Genomic DNA, 18,131 nt, shown 5'->3' with positions numbered 1-18,131 from the left:
TGTTCTCTGGTGGTGGATCGTTTTGGTGGCGATTTGTTTTTTGCTTGAAGGCAACCAGAGTTGTCATTGCAGGAATCGGCACATTTGTTCACAGTTGCAACCTGACAACTCTCACCTAAGCTCCTGGTCTCAGTAGTGTGTTGAGTAGGTTTAGACAGGTAGGTGACTTCTCCCTGTGTTGTAGTTGTTGCATCTTGCTCCAGAACCTGCATACTCACCTGGAGGTGAAGTTACTTCTGCATGGCTTTCCAAACCTGATTCATTGGTAACCTGAAATAGTGAAGTCTGAATCTACAGCCAGCCAGTCTGCAGCTGTACTTTTCTCAGGGATATCTGGACAGTTCTGTCACTCTTCAGTGTAAGCATCATGAAAGTCAAAGAGGGCCCACGAGTTCAGCATCCAGTGCTTTTGGTGGATACACAGGGGAGCTTAGCACGGTGGGGTCCTTTGTTCTGATTGCTGAGAGAGTCTCCGTATGTGAGCTGAAAGTAAACGTGTCACTCATTTATTATTTTCCTTTCTGGCAGTGGTATGATAACTTCTGTTTTATGCAGCCAAATGAACTTGGGCACTGAAAACCGTTGCGTTTTTTTCTTCCCTCTCTTGTTTTCCTCTTAACTTCACTTTGCCTACAGCTATTTTGTTTCACGCTATTAGGGGTGTCTACTTCAGGGCAAACTGGTCTATTACATATTCAGTAGTGTTTGGAGTGAAGACTAGGATATTGTATAAAGAGGTGAATAACATTGTGAAGGAAGAAAAGTCAGCTGCAGTGGTCCTTAGGAAACTGAAGTTTGAAAATGAGGTGTCTGGATTACACATGGGTTGTGAGGTTAGTGAAACAGGAAATGGGCCTCTATGATCATGCTATGAAGTGTGTATAGTCCTTGAAGTAAACTACTTTAGTATAGTGCTTTATTTCTATTTTTGTAAATTTTGTGATAGCAGTTACTGGTTAAAGCTCAGAAAAGTGTCCTGGCTCTCTTAACTTGCAGCAAAGGTGGATTTCCAACTAGTCAGATGTGGTCAATTACTGCCTTGACGTATTCACAGTAAGAGAATGGTAAAAGGAAAGGAAAAGATCACCTGTTTCGAATTTGGTTATTTCAGGTTTTAGTGTATCACTTTTTATTCTGATCACACTACGCATCCTCATATCAAACGGTGAAAGTGTCAGACAGGTGGAGCAGAAACGATGACAGAGAGAAACTGATTTCTCCAGTTGCCTTGAAATGGCAGCTGTGGGAATGACAGGCTTGGAAATGAGGAGCATATCTGTAGTACCTGACTTGAATTGTTCTAAACAAGGCATTGAGCAGAATCCTCTCCAGTAAAAGCTGATAATTTGAAAATGCTTTGGAGTATGGTATGTTTTGCTTAACTGACTGCAGTCAGAATTACTGAGCATGAACTGTGCATGGACCTGGTTTTGAAATCTTCCCAGCCCTTTACATTCAAAATATTTATTTCGGCAAGTGCAGAAGCAGTTCGTATCAACACGAATTAATTTTGCTGTTTTCCTTGAGCTTGTCATCTAAACAGCACAGTTCAGGCGTGTGAGTGACATGAAAACTTAACTTTGAATGTCAGGAGGTTCTGATTGTATCTTCGGGTTTAGCATTTTTAAATAAAAAGGATAAATAGATGCAAATGTATCTGATAGTACCCATTTTTAGAATACATTTCTTCCAAAACCTAAAGATGAAAACTTCAGAACTATGTCCTAGTTAAGCTGACAGTCTCAGCATGCATATCCCACTTTGTATATGTATCTTTAGGGAACTGTGTAGGCCTCCATTAAATACTACTAGACGCACATTTTTGAATGCATCAGCCTTACTTACGCATATTTTACGTGATACTGATGCAGCATTGTGAGGTTTTATAGCATCTGTGGGAGGTTAGATTGTTACTGATTTAGCAACTATGTTCTTAAGATGGATGCGTTTCTCACTTTCATGAGTCAAAAAATATAATGTGATAGTTTAGTTATTATTGTCCTTGCTGTTGTACTCGTTACCCAACATTTCTACCTACCAACTACTACCAAGCAGGATATCTTTCTTTCTTTGCCAGAACCTGCATGTATTTGGCATGCACAGGAGTAGATGTAGCCCCTGTATAAAGGAGTAGAGATGGTTACGTGTTGTCAACACTTACAGGACTTTCTCAGATTAAAAATGTGTGTGCAGCTTTGAAAACTGAACACTGTTCTTTGTTTTCCTTTGATTTCAGAGTGTCAACAGTATACCATGTCCTGTGACTGCAGTCAGAACATTACCCACCTTCGAAGTTAAACAAGCAGAAAGGCCTTCAAGCAAAAGCAGAGATCTTCCTAGGGATGAAGAAAAAGAAAAGAAAAGGAAAAAACACAAGAAAAGATCTCGGACAAGATCTCGGTCACCATTCAAGTATCATTCATCGTCTAAGTCCAGATCTAGATCACATTCAAAAGCAAAGCACTCACTTCCCACTGCCTATAGAACTGTCAGGCATTCAAGGTGGGTTTGGAAACCAAACATATTCTTTCAAGTTCTCTGTGGGCTAACACAATTTTATTTTCACTTCTTCCATTATTTATGTGTCTTCTTGCCCGTTACAAAGGGTCTAGTCACCTTGAAGACAGTATGTAAATATCATCAGATGTGGAAGGTCTTTGAAAATAGTTTTAATGAGATAATGAGTCATTGATTTCTAATTACATAGTGTGAAATTTGTACCAGTAAATGCTTTTTCACTCTGGTCTGTGAAATACCTGGCAATAACGTGTAGGAATGCAATTACAGCATTAAGAGAACTTGCTAATAAGTCTGTGGCTTTTGCTGGAGTAAAGTAACCAGGCATTATTAAAGTAAGAAATAGAGGTAGAGAACTGCGTGGTTGAACAGCAAAGCTTGGAAGGAAAGCAAGCATTTGGGCAGCATGTGAAAAATGATGGATGAATGGCTGGAGAGAGATGACAAGAATCCAAGAAGAGTGAAAACAGAGTTTATGAGTAAGGGAGACCGTAGAATGAATGTAGCCCAGTGCAGTTAACTGTATTTAATCTTTATTGAGATTAAATGCACTATAGTAGTTAACCAGCTATAAAACGATATATATTGTGTCACATTAATACTGTTAATTACATCTAAGACATTTGAGTCTAGGCAACTTAGAGTTTATTGTGGGTAAAATTTGTCATATCTGAATCCCTGCTATACAGCAATTACTGTGGTCAGTAGGAAGGGCTTATTGTTGAGGTTGTATTCTCTGGATCATGCTACAGAGCAGTGTTGAAGTAACTTGTTCAAATGAGTTGTGTATATAAATACGGCTGCAGTTATATATGTATGTGATGTAGGCAAAATCATACGTTTCTTTATCTTTGTAGCCATGCCTGACATATGCTGCTTCCTGAAAAACAGCTTCTAGCCCTTTATGGTGACGTGACAGAACTTCTCATCTTGTGCATTTTTTGTTTGTTGATGAAGTTTCTAACTACACTAATATGAGTAGGTGTTAATGCATTACAACTCTTTATTTTAAGGTTAAATACAGTACTGTTACAGAAAACATCTCTGCTGTTTAGAGATTCAGGGAATTAAATGAACATAACTTGGGCTGAAATGATCAGTTGGACGTGCCACTTACTTGACTGCCTTTGACAATAGATTATCATGATGCTCTGTTATAAGGCACATTCCAAAGTACTGTGTCATTCTCTTCTGTGCTTACCACTGTGTAAAGGGAATGACGCTGAACAAAGCTTTCCTTGTTTAAGTAGTGAATGTAAGTCTTCTCAGAGTTAAGGATTCCTTGGAAAAAAAGTCTCCTCAGGTGAATCACTCATCTTTTCAATTTCCAGTCAAGCCGTATTTTCACTTAAACCTCCCCCATGTCACTTCATCTAAACTATATTGCATATATTTATCCATGATTTTACTAATACATGGTAAAAGTAAAGAGAAGCATCATTCATTGTAATGCAAGAAAACCCCAAAACGAACAGTAATCTTCTGTGGTACCTTGAAAAAGGGAAAGAATCACCTGAGAAGATGCTTATTAATAACTGGGTATCCAGCTCAACAGGATAAAGATAATCCTGCATGTTGCATGAGTCTGCATTGGGCAGTGACCAGATTAATGGGAACTTTTAAGTTCAGATTGATATGTTTTCAGTGACTTCAGGGAGGTAAGATGTATGGTCCTTTAGAAGCCTGAGTATTTCCACCAGCTTGTGTACATTTGGTTCTGCTGGTGAAAAGACAACAGTCTTCTGAAGTCTATCGTGTACACAGTGGATAGTCTCATTATAGATGGGTTTGAGTTTTGGGTTCTTTTGCTGCCCAGCTGGTGAAAAAAAGTACACAAAAATCTCCAAGAACAGTTAATCAACTGGAGCTAATTTTCATGTGCCACCTTGAGCGTGCCTTCTAGCACAGGCCAAACAACAGACGTATAAAAGCCTTAACATTGTGAGCACCTGATTAAGTCTGATTGGGTATTTCCTTGAGCAGCTCTTGAATTCTACAACCTGAGAATCCAATAAAGCTTCATGCTGGGTAGCTGTGTTTTGAAATTGCTTCAGAAAAACTCACCACATCTTGCACATATTTTGCACATTTTAAAACTTGACAGAAGTTAGACCTGAATGGGAAAGGGCTTTCCATTCAGCCTGTCTTTCTGTTCTGTAAGTAGTGGTTGAAATGGAGGTGTCTGGAGGGTGTCTCTCCCATTCAGAAACCTGTTGTTTCTGGGAACTTAAGACAGTATCATCAGTGCTGAATGAGTGCCTGTTCCCTTTGAGCTTTTTGCAGGCCATAAGAAATGCAATTAGTGGTAATTATATTAGGTGGGAGACCTGTTAGAAATCTAAATGTACCTTCCTCTCTATAGCATTTCACAAGAACATGGCTAAATCTAAACTTTGACCAAGGAGCTCTTATAGTTCAACTGTAAAGAATATCTTTCTCCTGCAACTGATACTTAATACAGTGACTGTATTGGTTTAATGTAGTCAGTAAAGACAATCAAGTCTAAGGCGGGATGCGTCAAGTGTCTCCTCATCTGGAAGATGTTCTATTTGGCTTCAGCTAGAGTACTGTGTCCAGTTTTGTGCATCCTTTAGAAGGAATTAGACCAGCTGGAGGATGTTTAGAGGGAATCATCAAGAATTTTCAGAATTGAGAGAATTGGAATGACTGTTTGGAAAGACTGAAGGAAGATGAAATAAATCTTCATGTATGCCAAAAAAGAGGGAAATGAACGTTCTTCTTCAGTCCTTGGAGTTTGGACAATAAGTAATGGATTTAAATTGCTAACAGACTAGAAAGCTTTTCATAGTGTCTCAGTGGTAAAGGCAGTTAATACAGCTCGGAACACTCCGTTGTGGGAAATTTCTGTATCAAGAATTATAGTTTGGAGAACATTGAATAGTCTTTATTTCTTGAGGTCTTTTCTAGCCCTGACTTTCTAATTAGGGCCCACATGGTCTCACATTGTACAAGAAATGGTGATGATTGAAGGCTTGCTTTATTGAAGGTGTTTGCTACGCCTTAACTTACTCACTGTATTTCTGAAATTAAAGCTCTTGCTCCTGAAACCAGAGAATTTGGAGAGTAATCACGAGTGGGAGGCTGATTCATAACCTAGTTAGATACGGACATGTTTTGTCTCACATGCATTTAGACAAAAATAATGCCTTGTCTTAGTAATTGCCAGAAAAGGTCAAAGTTGTTGTCTAGCTAGAAGATGTGACTGGTTTCCTTTCTTTTTTCTATGTATTTATATATTTAGTGTGGATTCAGAGAAAATTATTTCCATGGATTGTCTTGTCTCATTCAAAACATGACACCTTTCACATTTCTTTCCTCTTCAGTTTCCCTAGTGCTTCACCTAAACCAGTATCTTTTTCCCTAGATTCCCAAAAACATTGGATGTTACAGCTTACTATTGAATGGTTATGTAAAAGGACATACCTTCCTGGGATAAAGTGTAAACTATTTGTAGAGGTCTATATGTTCATCCGGTATTAAATGAATGGTGATAAGAGATAGTCTTCATTGTGTGGATATTGATGCTAAATAATACTGGAACACCCTCTTTTGAGTAACTGCTTTATTTGAGTATCTTAGTCTCATGTTGTATGTTTGAGATTTTATTGCCTTATTTTATTCTGTTCAAAATGTATATTCTAACCTACGAATCTCAGTATAAAGTGATTAATGCTGCTTTATTTTACCTCAGGAGTGGACTGAAATAAAAAAAAAAAGGGATTTTCCATTTCTGTGGTAATTACTGCTCCAGTTCCTGGAAATAAATAAACGCAGGATTTTTTTTTTTTTAATAAACTTTCATAACTTTATTAGAGAGTAGCTTATTAGGTTTGAAGTATCTGCACAGTGAAGATAAGTATTTCGCATTGGAAGTTATTTAAACTATTAGATTTGAATGAACTGTGACAGCCAAAAGAGGAGTTATGTTTATTTAATAATTTTTCATTAGACTATCTTATATTTAGATTATAATGAATTATCTCTGAATTGTAATAATGACTACTCAACACATACCCTGTATTTGGGGAACTGTCTTGAAGCCTTAGATTTTGTGAGGTTTCCATATAAACATTAGTAGAGCTTCTCTTTTAAAAGACTTTTGAGTAATTACTATTTAATGGTATAAATTCTTTCAGAAAGTAAGATTAAAAAGCACCTTTACCATATAACTTATCATGACAAGTTAACAGAGAATGAGAAGTGGGAAGTGAAGATAAATGTAGAAATTTGCAATAACTTTCTTTGCTCTCTATTTAGGGGCTGTTCAGTATACTTTTCAAGCTCTTCATTTTTGGACTGTGTATCCTAATACTGTCTTTTCTCCAAAATGCTTATTTTGCATAGAAATCCTACAGATGAACGTTGCAATATACTTGTCTATATACCATTTTATACCGTTTGTTTATCACTTATTTTTGCATTGTTAGAGGTCTAGAGGCTCCGCTTCATTTAAAAATAGGCTTTTGTGGTAAGATGCAATATTTGTACTGTTGCATTTTCTTTTTAAATTCTTTCTAATGCCTTTTCAGCTCTATTGTAGAAAAATTCTGTTCCAATAACATGAAGTTGATTCAAAGCATGCTTCTGGGTAGCACAACCAAACCTGTTTTGCAGCAACAAGTTTAAAACACTGCAGCTACATAAGGAACCTAGATATATTGTCTTAATTGCGGCATGTGGTGTGCTAACAGCATTTCTCTTTATATCTGCATGTTATTTGCCTGGAACAAAGTTTCTGTACCAAAGTTAGTCCCATCCAGCGCCTAGTATTGTGCAGTTTGAATTCTAGACCAACTTGACAGATTAAAGCTTAACAAAAGTCATGGAAACAGTAAACCATGCCCAGAAGTGCTGTAAGGTGTTGCAGCGTGGATTGCTGTGGAGCTGTTAGTCCCAAAGAGATAATTAGTTATTACAAATAAGTACTCAGTGTCAAAGATGGGGCACATTTGTTAAATCTGATTGGAAAGCAAGCAGTCTTTGGAACCTTTTGGTCACCTGTAGTAAATGTTTTACCAGTATCTTTGTTCCTAATTGATTTCAAAGCACCACTAAAAAGTTTGTGAAATGCACCTGAGAGTGATGCTCTTGGTGTAGGTTGTCAGTCACTGGAGTCTTCAGTAATGATATTCTGGCTGAGAAGTGAGGTTTCACAGTTGGCTGGCAGTAAATGCAAAGAATTATGATATTCATCTGAACTACAAGTAGATCTTTGTGCTACATGATCTAAGCTAATTATGTATTTGTGTGAGTATGATTTGTTTGTGTATGTAAGAGGAGTGGAGGGGAAGCAGAGGTACTTGTTATGTAGTGATTTAGTTAAATGAAACTTGATAGAGACAGAACATTTAAACTTCTCTTTGATACTGTTTTTTAGTTTACACTGTCTAGTACTACAGGAGTACTGAGCCACAGAATTTATCCAGTCACTGAGTTATAAGCAGTACTTAGTGGTTGCATACTTTATTAACTGGTTACTTTTCAGTAGGTTTGGATAGAGTACACGTATGTGTGTGTGTGTGTTTGTGTGCTACTTTTTGCCTCAATGTTAGGTGTTTAAGAGACTTGGAAGTACTTGCGGTTTGTAAAAGAAAAAAAAAGGTTGTTTGGGTTTTTTTCTCCTTCCAAGCTGATTTTGTCATTGCTGAGGCAGTGTCCATTAACGTAGTTTAATTCCTGTTTTGTAATGAGACATGCCAAGCTTTGTAGCCCCTTGAACTGTTGGGACCCTACTAAACAGAAGTGATACTGGCTTTAAAAGGAATAGAGTGCCTTTTGAAATAACAGTCTACTGAAAGCAATAACTGATGTATTGCGGTAAAATTGTTAAGCTGCTTTTAATTGTTTGAACCTAATGGCCACAGTTCTTAACATTTGGTGATGTTGTAGAACCACAAACTTCAGTTCATGAAAATGAAGCTAATGACTTTTTCTTTCTGATTGGACTTTTTTTTAGGCTGGTCCATATAGGCATGTTTCACTAACGTTCAGCTTTTGGTTAAGGGACCGAGCCTTTTCAGGAGTCTAGTTAATACCAAAACTAGGATATTTTATTCTCAATGTGAAGTGTGTGCCTCCGTATCACAGACTCACAGCATCCACAGGGACACTGAGCATGGAGCCGACTCTGAGCAGCTCATCAGTGGCAGCAGCAACAGAGCGGGAAAATTATCAGGCAACTTCGACAGCGAAAAGATTTGACTGCTGGAGCTCTTTTGAGGGAAATCCTGGTAAAATGTCAAGGTGTCTGACTGACCCCAAACTTTATCATCTGTTGGTTTTTTCCTTTTTAATCCTTCTGAATGGCCTGGTAAAGATCAGATTTCTAAGTGACAAAGCAGTTAATTTGCAACACTTTAACTGTCATTGTGATTAATTTTTTTCATTTTCAGTTGATCTCTTTTGTTGTAGGTGTAAGAGAAATGGTTCAGGAGTGTGTGTATGTATATATGTTATATATATGGTATGGGTCTGCAAAAGAGCAGTGATTTCACAAATGACTTATCTTTTAGTCATCACAGCAAATTAGGTATTTTCGAGAACATCAGTGCTTGTATACATGGAATGACATGCCTATAGTAAATAAAAAAGAAAGACTTTAAGCAAATAGAAGTAAAATTATTAGAACTATATATTTTAGTGAGAACAAGACTAACTGTTACTGTCAGGAATTTGGGGGTAGATTTGGGGTTGGTTTGGGATTTTTTTTCTTTTATTCTAAGCTGGGTCCCTGAGTCACCCTCTTTATGATCTCCCCTTCCCCTGCATCTGTCCGGACTTTTCTCACTCCATTTATTTTGTTAAGAAATACTTGGATTTTACTTGCACATCCACTTAATACCAAATCATAGAGAAAAGGAGTTAAGTGCTTAAGTTGATCTCTGATCTTAACTGGGCATGCTTTATTCTTTCCTCTCTTGATCTCTTTTTCTCACTTTTCTAGGAAAAGTATTTCAAGTCAAATTGCTAGTGCCAAACAACACTGATCATGGGTTGTTGGTCACTTGCACAAGTGAAAATACTGGCTGTGCTAGGATCATTCTGCAGCATCTGGGATAAAATTTCCTGGACTTGTCAGTGATGGAGATGTACCAAAAACAAAAACTTGTATTTGTCTTAGTGATGCAGCAGTTCTAAAAACATACCACTAATTTGAGAAGACAGGGTCAGGCCTGACAGTCTCAGGCTTTGAGCCAAATTGGTCTTCTGCATACCAATGTTAACAAATTCTGTTGCCACAAAAGGTGACAGGGCTAAAGTAAAACCTTTCCACCTACTACTGCAGAAGTTGACATAAAATAGCAAAATATAAATGTTTTTGCTATAGCAAAAAATGAATGGTTCCCCGCCTGTTGGGAGTGAAAAGCAATGGATAACTACATCCTAAATGCCTTGAACGGGTAAGAAATTTTTATGCAGCTGACAAGTCTTGGACACTAAATACCCCATGTTGATGTAAAATAGGCATTTGAAAGGTGTTCTATTTGCAATTGCTGACAGCACAATTCCACTGAAATAAAAGTAGTGAAAGAAGTAGCAAAAAGCAAACTTATGTATTTTTTTTTCCTGCTCAGGTCGCGATCAAGGTCACCTAGGAGAAGGGCTCACACACCAGAAAGGCGGAGAGATGAAAGAAGCGTTCCAACAGCTTATCGCATTAGTAACAGTCCTGGAAATAGTAGGAAACGCCCACGTTCCAAGTAAGTATACCTGCTCCTGGAAAAGGTTATGTCCTGGCATCATAAGGACCATAAACATTGCCTGACGTGTTGTAACCTCTCTGGGTAGAACTTCACATTTCCTTATGTTCTTGAGCTTTATTCTAATAAACAGATATTTCTGGGGAGAAAAAAAAAAAATAGAAACTCTCTTGTCCTTCTCGAATTCTTGCATATATTTAAACACTAAATGTACAACCCAGCCAGTGAACTTTAATATGCTACTGTCTCCTAGCTGTGAGAGTTCATCTTTTATTTGGATTCTTGTATTTCCCTCTTTTTGAGTTATTTTCGTATGCTCTGCCTGTGTGAACCAAATGGCCTCTGCACAGAGGTCATATAGTGGTTTTATGTTATTCCTACTGGCATTGCTTGACATCTTGTCATACCTGCACAAATAAGGGGAAACTCCAGTTTAGCAAACAGTATGCTTTACATTTAGCAATTATTTTACTAACAAAGTGGAATGTGAGACGTGAATCAAGAGGTGTCTTCTTGAGAGCACCTTGCATATGGTATCTCTGAACCTATTGTAATCAAAATGGCATACCAAATATTATTTAAGCTAACCAGTTGCAGAAGGAAAGTGTGTGCCCAGAAGGCTTTGAAATGTTTTGTGTCTCTACTATTTTGTGGCATGTTACACCTTCAACATGCAAGGAAGTGAAAATTTTTCATGCTTGTATATGTACACCTAAAGTGTACACAAACCCCAGCACACTGAATTACTAAACTGAGCATACCAAATTTTTCTTCTAATTGGCGAAGATTAAGTCTTAACCTGTTTCTCCCTATTTCCTGTGGAATAAGAAGCAAACACTTTCAACCTTACAATTATTTTAAAATGTCTATTGTTTCCTGAGGTAACTTTCCATGTCTTGACAGTTTCTAATTAATTGATGCATGGTATGCATAATTGAGAGCTTCATCAGTATACTTCAACTGATTCCGTTTTTCACATTCATCAACTAGAGATAATAAAGGCTTCTGTGGAATTCAGCATGCAGATTTGGTTAAGCAGAAAATATATGGAGGTTTAAAATGTTTTCCTATAAACACATACAGGAATTTTTTCCCAGCCCTGTGCTATTTTCAGTGCAGTGTTGGTGTTTCTGCTGCTTGACCATTGAGCATCTTAAGCTATAAATTATCTTTACAGTTATGCCACTAATGATAAATTATGATGGTAATTGTGAAACAAACTGGATTCCTCTTTAAACAATATTTATATAAAGTGGAAATTGTTTGTTTAAGTGGAAAGCTTATATAAGTTTATGGAAGTGGAAATGGTAAACTTCTGTTAGGCCTACACGTCACAACAAAATATGACAGTAAGTGCAAAAAATAATGGACTGAAGAAAGAATATTGTAGTTACACATGGATGAGAATATTTTGCAGCTCTGACTTCAGAAAACCTACTGTTTTAGCCCTCTTATGACTGACATGTTAATTTTTTTGTGCAAAAACGTGGTGGACTTGTTCAGTTATGGAACAGATTCTTCACAGTGGTGTGATGGAAGCAGAGGTTGGGTTCAAGGTCTGTTAGAAGCTAATTGGTTTATTTGAGCTTTCTATGAGTGAATAGTGTATATTTTGCCTAGTAGGTGAGAGCAGATTTCAGTCTTACATGGCAGCAGTCAGCTGAGTGGGTTTTATTAACCATCATTACACTAAGTAGTAGGCAAGCTTTAGAATCCGGTACTGTCAAGAGGACTGAAAGTTAGAATTCCTGAATACTGCAATGTTATAAGTTTGCTTGGGACATTAATCTGATGTCAGTCATGGTGCTGAATAGCTAGCATTGCTTGTAAACCCTTAGGTATGTTTCCAGAAGGAAATATGTAAGAACTAGGAAGCTATGCTTTGTCTTGTTTGGGAATTACTGGCTCACTGCTTGTAGAGTGAGGTGTGCTTCAGAATAAATACAATTGTCTTTTGTTCTGCTTATCCTGTACCTCAGTTGCTATCACAGTCACTTTAAAAAGAAGTCCAGTGTAAATGAGTGTTTTAATCTGACTGCAGTGAATTACTTTCCACAGAGAATCTGCACAGTTCTTTCATGCTAGCTTTTGTACCTAGAAAGATATTTAAAAGATAAGCCTGATTTTAGCAAATGGGATGTTCTAAAAATAGAAAATGGGTGGACACATTCATTCAGCTGTTACCACGTTTGTTCTTAATAATCTGAGATGAAAAATACTGAAAAAGGCAACTGTAAAATATTCTTGCATGATGCATGTTTGAGATTTTCAAGAGTTAATTATGAAATATGTTCACAGCTTGATTACATTGTAATGTTTTAAGAACTGGACAATTACAGTACGTAATCTGCTTGCCAAGGAAAAACTGACTTTGTAACTGATGTTTTTTGTATAGTTGTAAAAATGTTGAGGCCAGTGGAGCTGTGGGGTTTTTCTTTTGCCACTTAATGATTATTTTTGCAAGAAAAGTTTAAGGAGGTTTTGCAATTATAGGTCTTGAACATTTAATACTATATAAAGACCAGATTTTTGTATGATAAATTCTAAGCATCAGAGGTGTTGAATATTGATACGGGAATTCAATGTTACAGTGTAGCTGCTTTTAAAGTAGCAAATTCCAAATAAAATCAAAATAAAGGAAGCAATAATGTGATGCTTAAAAGATGGCTCAAAGTTTTACCGTCTTTTAAGAGGTTCTAGAAGCTTCAGCATTTTTCTGAAGAGACTTCTAGCAGTACATGCTAGAGAGATATATCTACAATGAGGTGTTGCCTAACTCTAATTAAGTCATTACTCCAGTAGTTCTAATTACAGTAATATCAATATTGGTGTGTAAATCAGACGGCTGTAAATTCATAACCATGTATAAAGATTTTGATAGTTCTGTCTCTAGTATATTACTAATTGAGTTCTCTTTGAGCTTAATACTGCATGTGAAGAGGCTACCTCTGTTTTTTTTCTTCTATCAATAATGAAAACATCAGATACCCATAAGCCCTTTGTTCCAGCTCTCATCATGACAAACATCTATCTACTTTCGAGTTCATAAACTGTTTGCACTTAAGACGTGTTGCTAGGTCCAGGTTTGTTTGAGTGGCATACAATACCTTGTTTATAATTTTGAGCCTGCCATTGGCTACATTAGATTGGATCACAAGGGGGCCATTTCTTTTAACAAACAAACCATGGATTTGCCTTGTATATCTTTTGCATAGTTATGATTCCATGGTTTAGCTCATTTATGAGCTAGGAAAATCATAAGGGATATAAATTCTTACATTACTCATTATATTTTACGTGTCTGATGTTGTTTGGAAAAGAACTTCCCTCTAGCAAAGTTATTCTGCAAATCTCCAATGCAACATTTTTCATTGTCATCCTTCAAATTGTCAAATACTGTCCAGTAATTCCTGTGTATCCATGAAGCACCATTCCAAGTGAGAGCCTGAGGTGTTAGTAGTTGCCTAATGTAATATGTTAAAAAGAGCTTCTGAGAGAGTATTTTGCACAACCATAGAAGTATTGGGGTAAAACTAATGCTTGCTGAATGCATGAGAAGTATTGTGTGGAAAAGGGCTAGGTAAGCTTTTAGAAGGGCGACAAGTGACTTCAATTGGGCAAGTGTACTATTGCTAAAATATCCTTCAACAGAATATTTTCTTCTTGCAGAAGTCCCCATGAAAAGAAGAAGAAGAGGCGGTCTAGATCACGTACCAAGTCCAAAGCTAGGTCTCCTTCACCATCCATGTCACCAGGCAAACCATCCACACACAAAAATTCTGTACATTCAACTAGTGTCTCTCCTGTGGAGAGCAGGGAATCCAGCCAGGAACGCTCCAGGTAATATACTCCTCAACTGTATTACAGCAATGCCGATATTTCTTTTCTGTGTCTTTTGATCTAACATGGTGAGGAGCTTTGTGTGTGTGTAATGTATGCCTATTAAAAGTGGAAGACTCTGGGAGGACAGCACTATGTGCATCAGTCTAATGAAGACATGGGATTTCTGTTGCTTACTAGAGTAAATGCTCTACATACTCTTACAGTAAAACTGGTGCATAAAATTGTGCAACTGAATTCTAAGTTAGAAATCGGAATTGGAGAAGTAGAGTTTTAATGGAATTGTGATGTCTGTGTGAGATGCATAATTAGATTATTTCTACACAATATGGTACAGTCCTGTTAAATTCCTAGGCTGTTACCCAGACTTCTCTGCATCAGTTGTGTGAGTGGCTTTTCTGACCATGACTTGTCATGGCTTCTAGTTGAATGGGAGAACTGTTGACTCATGAGATACTTGTATGAAATGTCTCTCGTATAAAAATCATGAGTAAAATGTATTTTTTAAATGTTTACTATGAATTCTTAATTCTAATTTTACTTTATTTTTAGGGGAGTTTCTCAGGAAAAAGATGGCCAAATCTCTTCAGCAATTGTGTCTTCAGTGCAGAGTAAAATCACTCAGGTACAAATAAAAAATTCAGAGTATGTTACCTAATTAAGTGTGTCCATCATGTTGTTTTCTTACTACCTTCTACTATTCTGAGCTTTGCATGTGATGTAGAGACATGTTCATTGTCATTCTTAATCTGTTTGCTTATGAGAAGAACAATTTTGTTGCTTCTGTAGCTGCTGTCCTTTCAAATTTAATCAAGCCTCTGAAGACCAAGCTTAATTCATTATGCCACAGTATATCCACTGTTATGAAAGTCGCATTATGCTACAATACCCTGTCTTACCATGTAGGGCTCTTAACAAGTTTCATGGAAGAAGGAAAGAAGGAGGAATAACTTGGCAAAGGCTAAGTTTAAGCAGCATCTTCAACTCACTTATCTCACCCTTGTTGCTGTTTATGTCTCTGAACAATTGTTATGATTTTGTTGATATATTCAAGTTTGCTGTGAATCATGGCATAATAAGTAAGTGCCTGTATATGCTGTATAGCAATCTAAGTGCATTCAGCTCATTCAGCTTCCCTAATGCAGTTTTAAGATACCCAGCCTCCGTCAAAAGAATTCCATTCCTATTTTAAAAGCTACCACATGGTACCACTCTTTAAAATTTTTAATTTCACTCATCCTCTTAGAGCCTTCATGCATATATTTAACTTTCTTTCAATAGGATATGCCAAGTTTAGAGGAGGAAAGCTCTTAATTAAGCTTTGGAAAATTTACAATATCAAATCAAGAGATGTTTTTTATATTCTTATTTTTTCCAATGGATAGATTATTCTTTAAATAAAATAATATTGTTCAAGCTTTTAGTTCCACTAGTGAACTAAACTGGTAGACTAGTATCTTATATACCATATTTGATCCATTTTTTAAATGAGAAACCCAAACCAAGCATATTCAGGAAGATAGAAAAATACCAAGTATAGGCAATAGAGAAAGAAAATGAAGTACTAATTCCAGAGCACTTCTTAGGCTACCAAACGAATTCATGGGAATTCTTGCTGTGAGAAGTGGGATATGAACTACTTTATGGTCTTCAAAGTAGAGTAAACACTTCACCCTTTAAAAACATATACCTTTCAGACAAAGGTAACTGCTTCATGCATTTCTTGGATTAAATAGTGCTTATGGCATAGCATTTCCTAGTTCGATATTAGTTGGCTTGCTTGAAGTACAGCTGTAAGAGGAGGAAAGATTACGATATTAAAATGCAGTTCTTAGTTACTACTTGCAAAAAGTAAGAAGAATGACATTCTTGTGAATCTGCAAGATATTTTCCAACGTAGAGTAGTTAAGCATCTTTTTATCTTTAAGGGCCCAAGCAAATGCAATTTACCTAATCATTACTAAGATCATTTTGCTGTCAGTGTGCTGGCTGACCATAATCAATTTAGTATCTATTTTTCATTCAGATCCTTCTATCTGTAAAGTGGAATAGTGATGCTGAATTCCCCTATGAAGACTTTTTGAGAGCTTTAAATGCTTTAAAGGACCTAAGGATTCTAATTCTTTCATACTGCATTTGTGAAGAAATGTTTTAAGTAACTTTAATTCATTACCAATACACTTCATTTTGTGATCGTTTTCTGCAGCCCAATTACTCGGTGCCATTTACATGAAATTTCATTTCCTTTTGTAATGCTGTTTCCACTGGATACGCAGACAAGACTGAGACTTGCTATTTGGTTTCACAGCAGACTTGATATTTCAGTCAGTCTGTCAAATGCAAAAATACTGCTGCTATGTAAAATTTTTATGCAGGTTTGCAAAACAAACAGTAAAAAGCTTTCTGTTACAGAGTAATTGTTAGCACTCTCTTCTTACTGGCTCTTTCTCCTTTTCTTTAAACCTTAGTAGCTGTGTGTTCACTACAGGTTTTGCAAAGATACAGTCATAGTTTCCTTCCATTTCTGTGTTTCATTGTAGGGGAACTGCTCTAAATATTTATGTAGAGCACTTTGTAGCATCGTAGTAAACCCAGACTTCAGTTGCTGGCATAGGAACTTTTCTCTGATTATTTCACTGATTCAGCCTAGGAGCCGTTAATATCTGATGATCATGACTTTAACTGTTCTATGTTAGAATATGGAGCGTAAGCTAACCTTTTCATTCATGTTTTTTGCTATCACATGCTTTAGCTCTGTTCGAAGCTCAGACATGTCTGATCATTTTCCTTTTATTTTCTACAGGATCTTATGGCCAAAGTGAGAGCAATGCTTGCAGCTTCCAAAAACATACAAACTAGTGCCTCCTGAGACCTGTTGAACTGACCATTAAAGAATTGTGTGAAAAACAATATTGAAAAAACTGCCTCATCTCAAATGTACAGCTGAGCTTAGCTCACTCGGTTCACAACTCGTCTACTATTACCAGAACTTGGGGAGCTAAAACCTATCTTTCTGTACAGACGCGTCTCCTTGAAATTTCATTAAACTTTTTCAGCCAGAATATCTTTGGGAAGTTTTTGGTTTTTGTAAATTGATTTTTTGACTAATTCTTCAGTAACATTTTATGATTAGCAGTCTATATGTGTATATTTGTAAATACCATGTTTCTGTGAAAGAAGTATTACACAATAATAAAGAAGGAAACCTCTTTCATTAGCTAGAGTTTTTGTGGAGTCCTTAACTGTTTGCAGTTGACTTCTGTTACACATGAATTTCCTTCAGTAATTTCTGCTTTTTAAAGTAACAGCTGGTCTAGCCTGCTTGACCAAATACTTTTCATCTTCCTTCATGCTTGGAATGATCTTAAGAAAAATGCTTTGTTTGCTTGGATATTAGTAGTGGATAGTTTGGGGACAAGGGACATGATTTTCTGTGCATCATTTAGAAAGATCTCTGAGCCCCTGTTTGAGGAGTTGATCCTTTGAAGCCAGTCACTAATGGTCAGTGGCCTGTTTGTCTTAATGTGCCTTGTTCTCCCTAGTTAGCTACAGAAAAGACAATATATTTTGTGGTCATTTAATGGCATACTTTACAGAAATCCAGCATTCTTCTTGTTTAACATCTTTCATACAGTTGAGAAAGATGTTTACTAGCTTATGTTTTACTGACATATACCAGTTAACACTTTTCAGAAGGCTTGTGGCCTCACTGTAATTGAATGTTTGTTTATTGTACGTTCTTTGTTGTACACCAAGACAATTACTTCTTTTTAATTTAAATGATCTTAAAATGAGTGCAGAAAGGCATGTGTGAACTTTTCCCCAAGCCTGCTTTAACTGTGAGAATTTATAATAGTTGGTATATTCAGTGGTGCTCTCATTGGCAGTTACCAATTCCATAGTGAGTTGAATCAGAGCTTTTAATGACCTCTGAAAAACTCTGATCTATCATCAGAAATATTATGGTTATAGTGACTCATGTCCTAATTTTCTCAAATTTTATAGAGAGTAGGTGGAGGTTGGAGATGGATTAGAGAAATTAATGTGGTGAAG

General features: G+C 36.7%; 1 protein-coding gene across 6 annotated transcripts in view; it reads left to right on the top strand.

Moving 5' to 3' along the window:
* Nucleotides 1-17,295, top strand: part of SFSWAP (splicing factor SWAP) — a 49,441-nt gene extending 32,146 nt beyond the window's left edge. For 3 of the 6 annotated variants that reach the window (XM_062631577.1, XM_062631580.1, XM_062631581.1), the window contains exons 14-19: nt 2,237-2,502; nt 8,626-8,781; nt 10,113-10,238; nt 13,908-14,078; nt 14,631-14,703; nt 16,882-17,295. In XM_062631577.1, the coding sequence (XP_062487561.1) occupies nt 2,237-2,502; nt 8,626-8,781; nt 10,113-10,238; nt 13,908-14,078; nt 14,631-14,703; nt 16,882-16,947 (858 nt within the window). In that variant the 3' untranslated portion in view covers nt 16,948-17,295. Of the gene's footprint in view, nt 1-2,236; nt 2,503-8,494; nt 8,782-10,112; nt 10,239-13,907; nt 14,079-14,630; nt 14,704-16,881 lie in introns of those variants that run through there. The other 3 variants (XM_062631578.1, XM_062631579.1, XM_062631582.1) reach the window with 3 other exon arrangements.
* The last annotated feature ends 836 nt before the right edge of the window (nt 17,296-18,131 follow it).

This window comes from Pezoporus occidentalis, unplaced genomic scaffold, assembly GCF_034315485.1.
Source record: "Pezoporus occidentalis ecotype Australia unplaced genomic scaffold, CSIRO_AGI_Poc_V1 ctg37, whole genome shotgun sequence".
Lineage (NCBI taxonomy): Eukaryota > Metazoa > Chordata > Aves > Psittaciformes > Psittacidae > Pezoporus > Pezoporus occidentalis.
The sequence above is the reverse complement of the archived record's forward strand: the minus strand, read 5'-3'. Positions and strand labels throughout refer to the sequence as shown.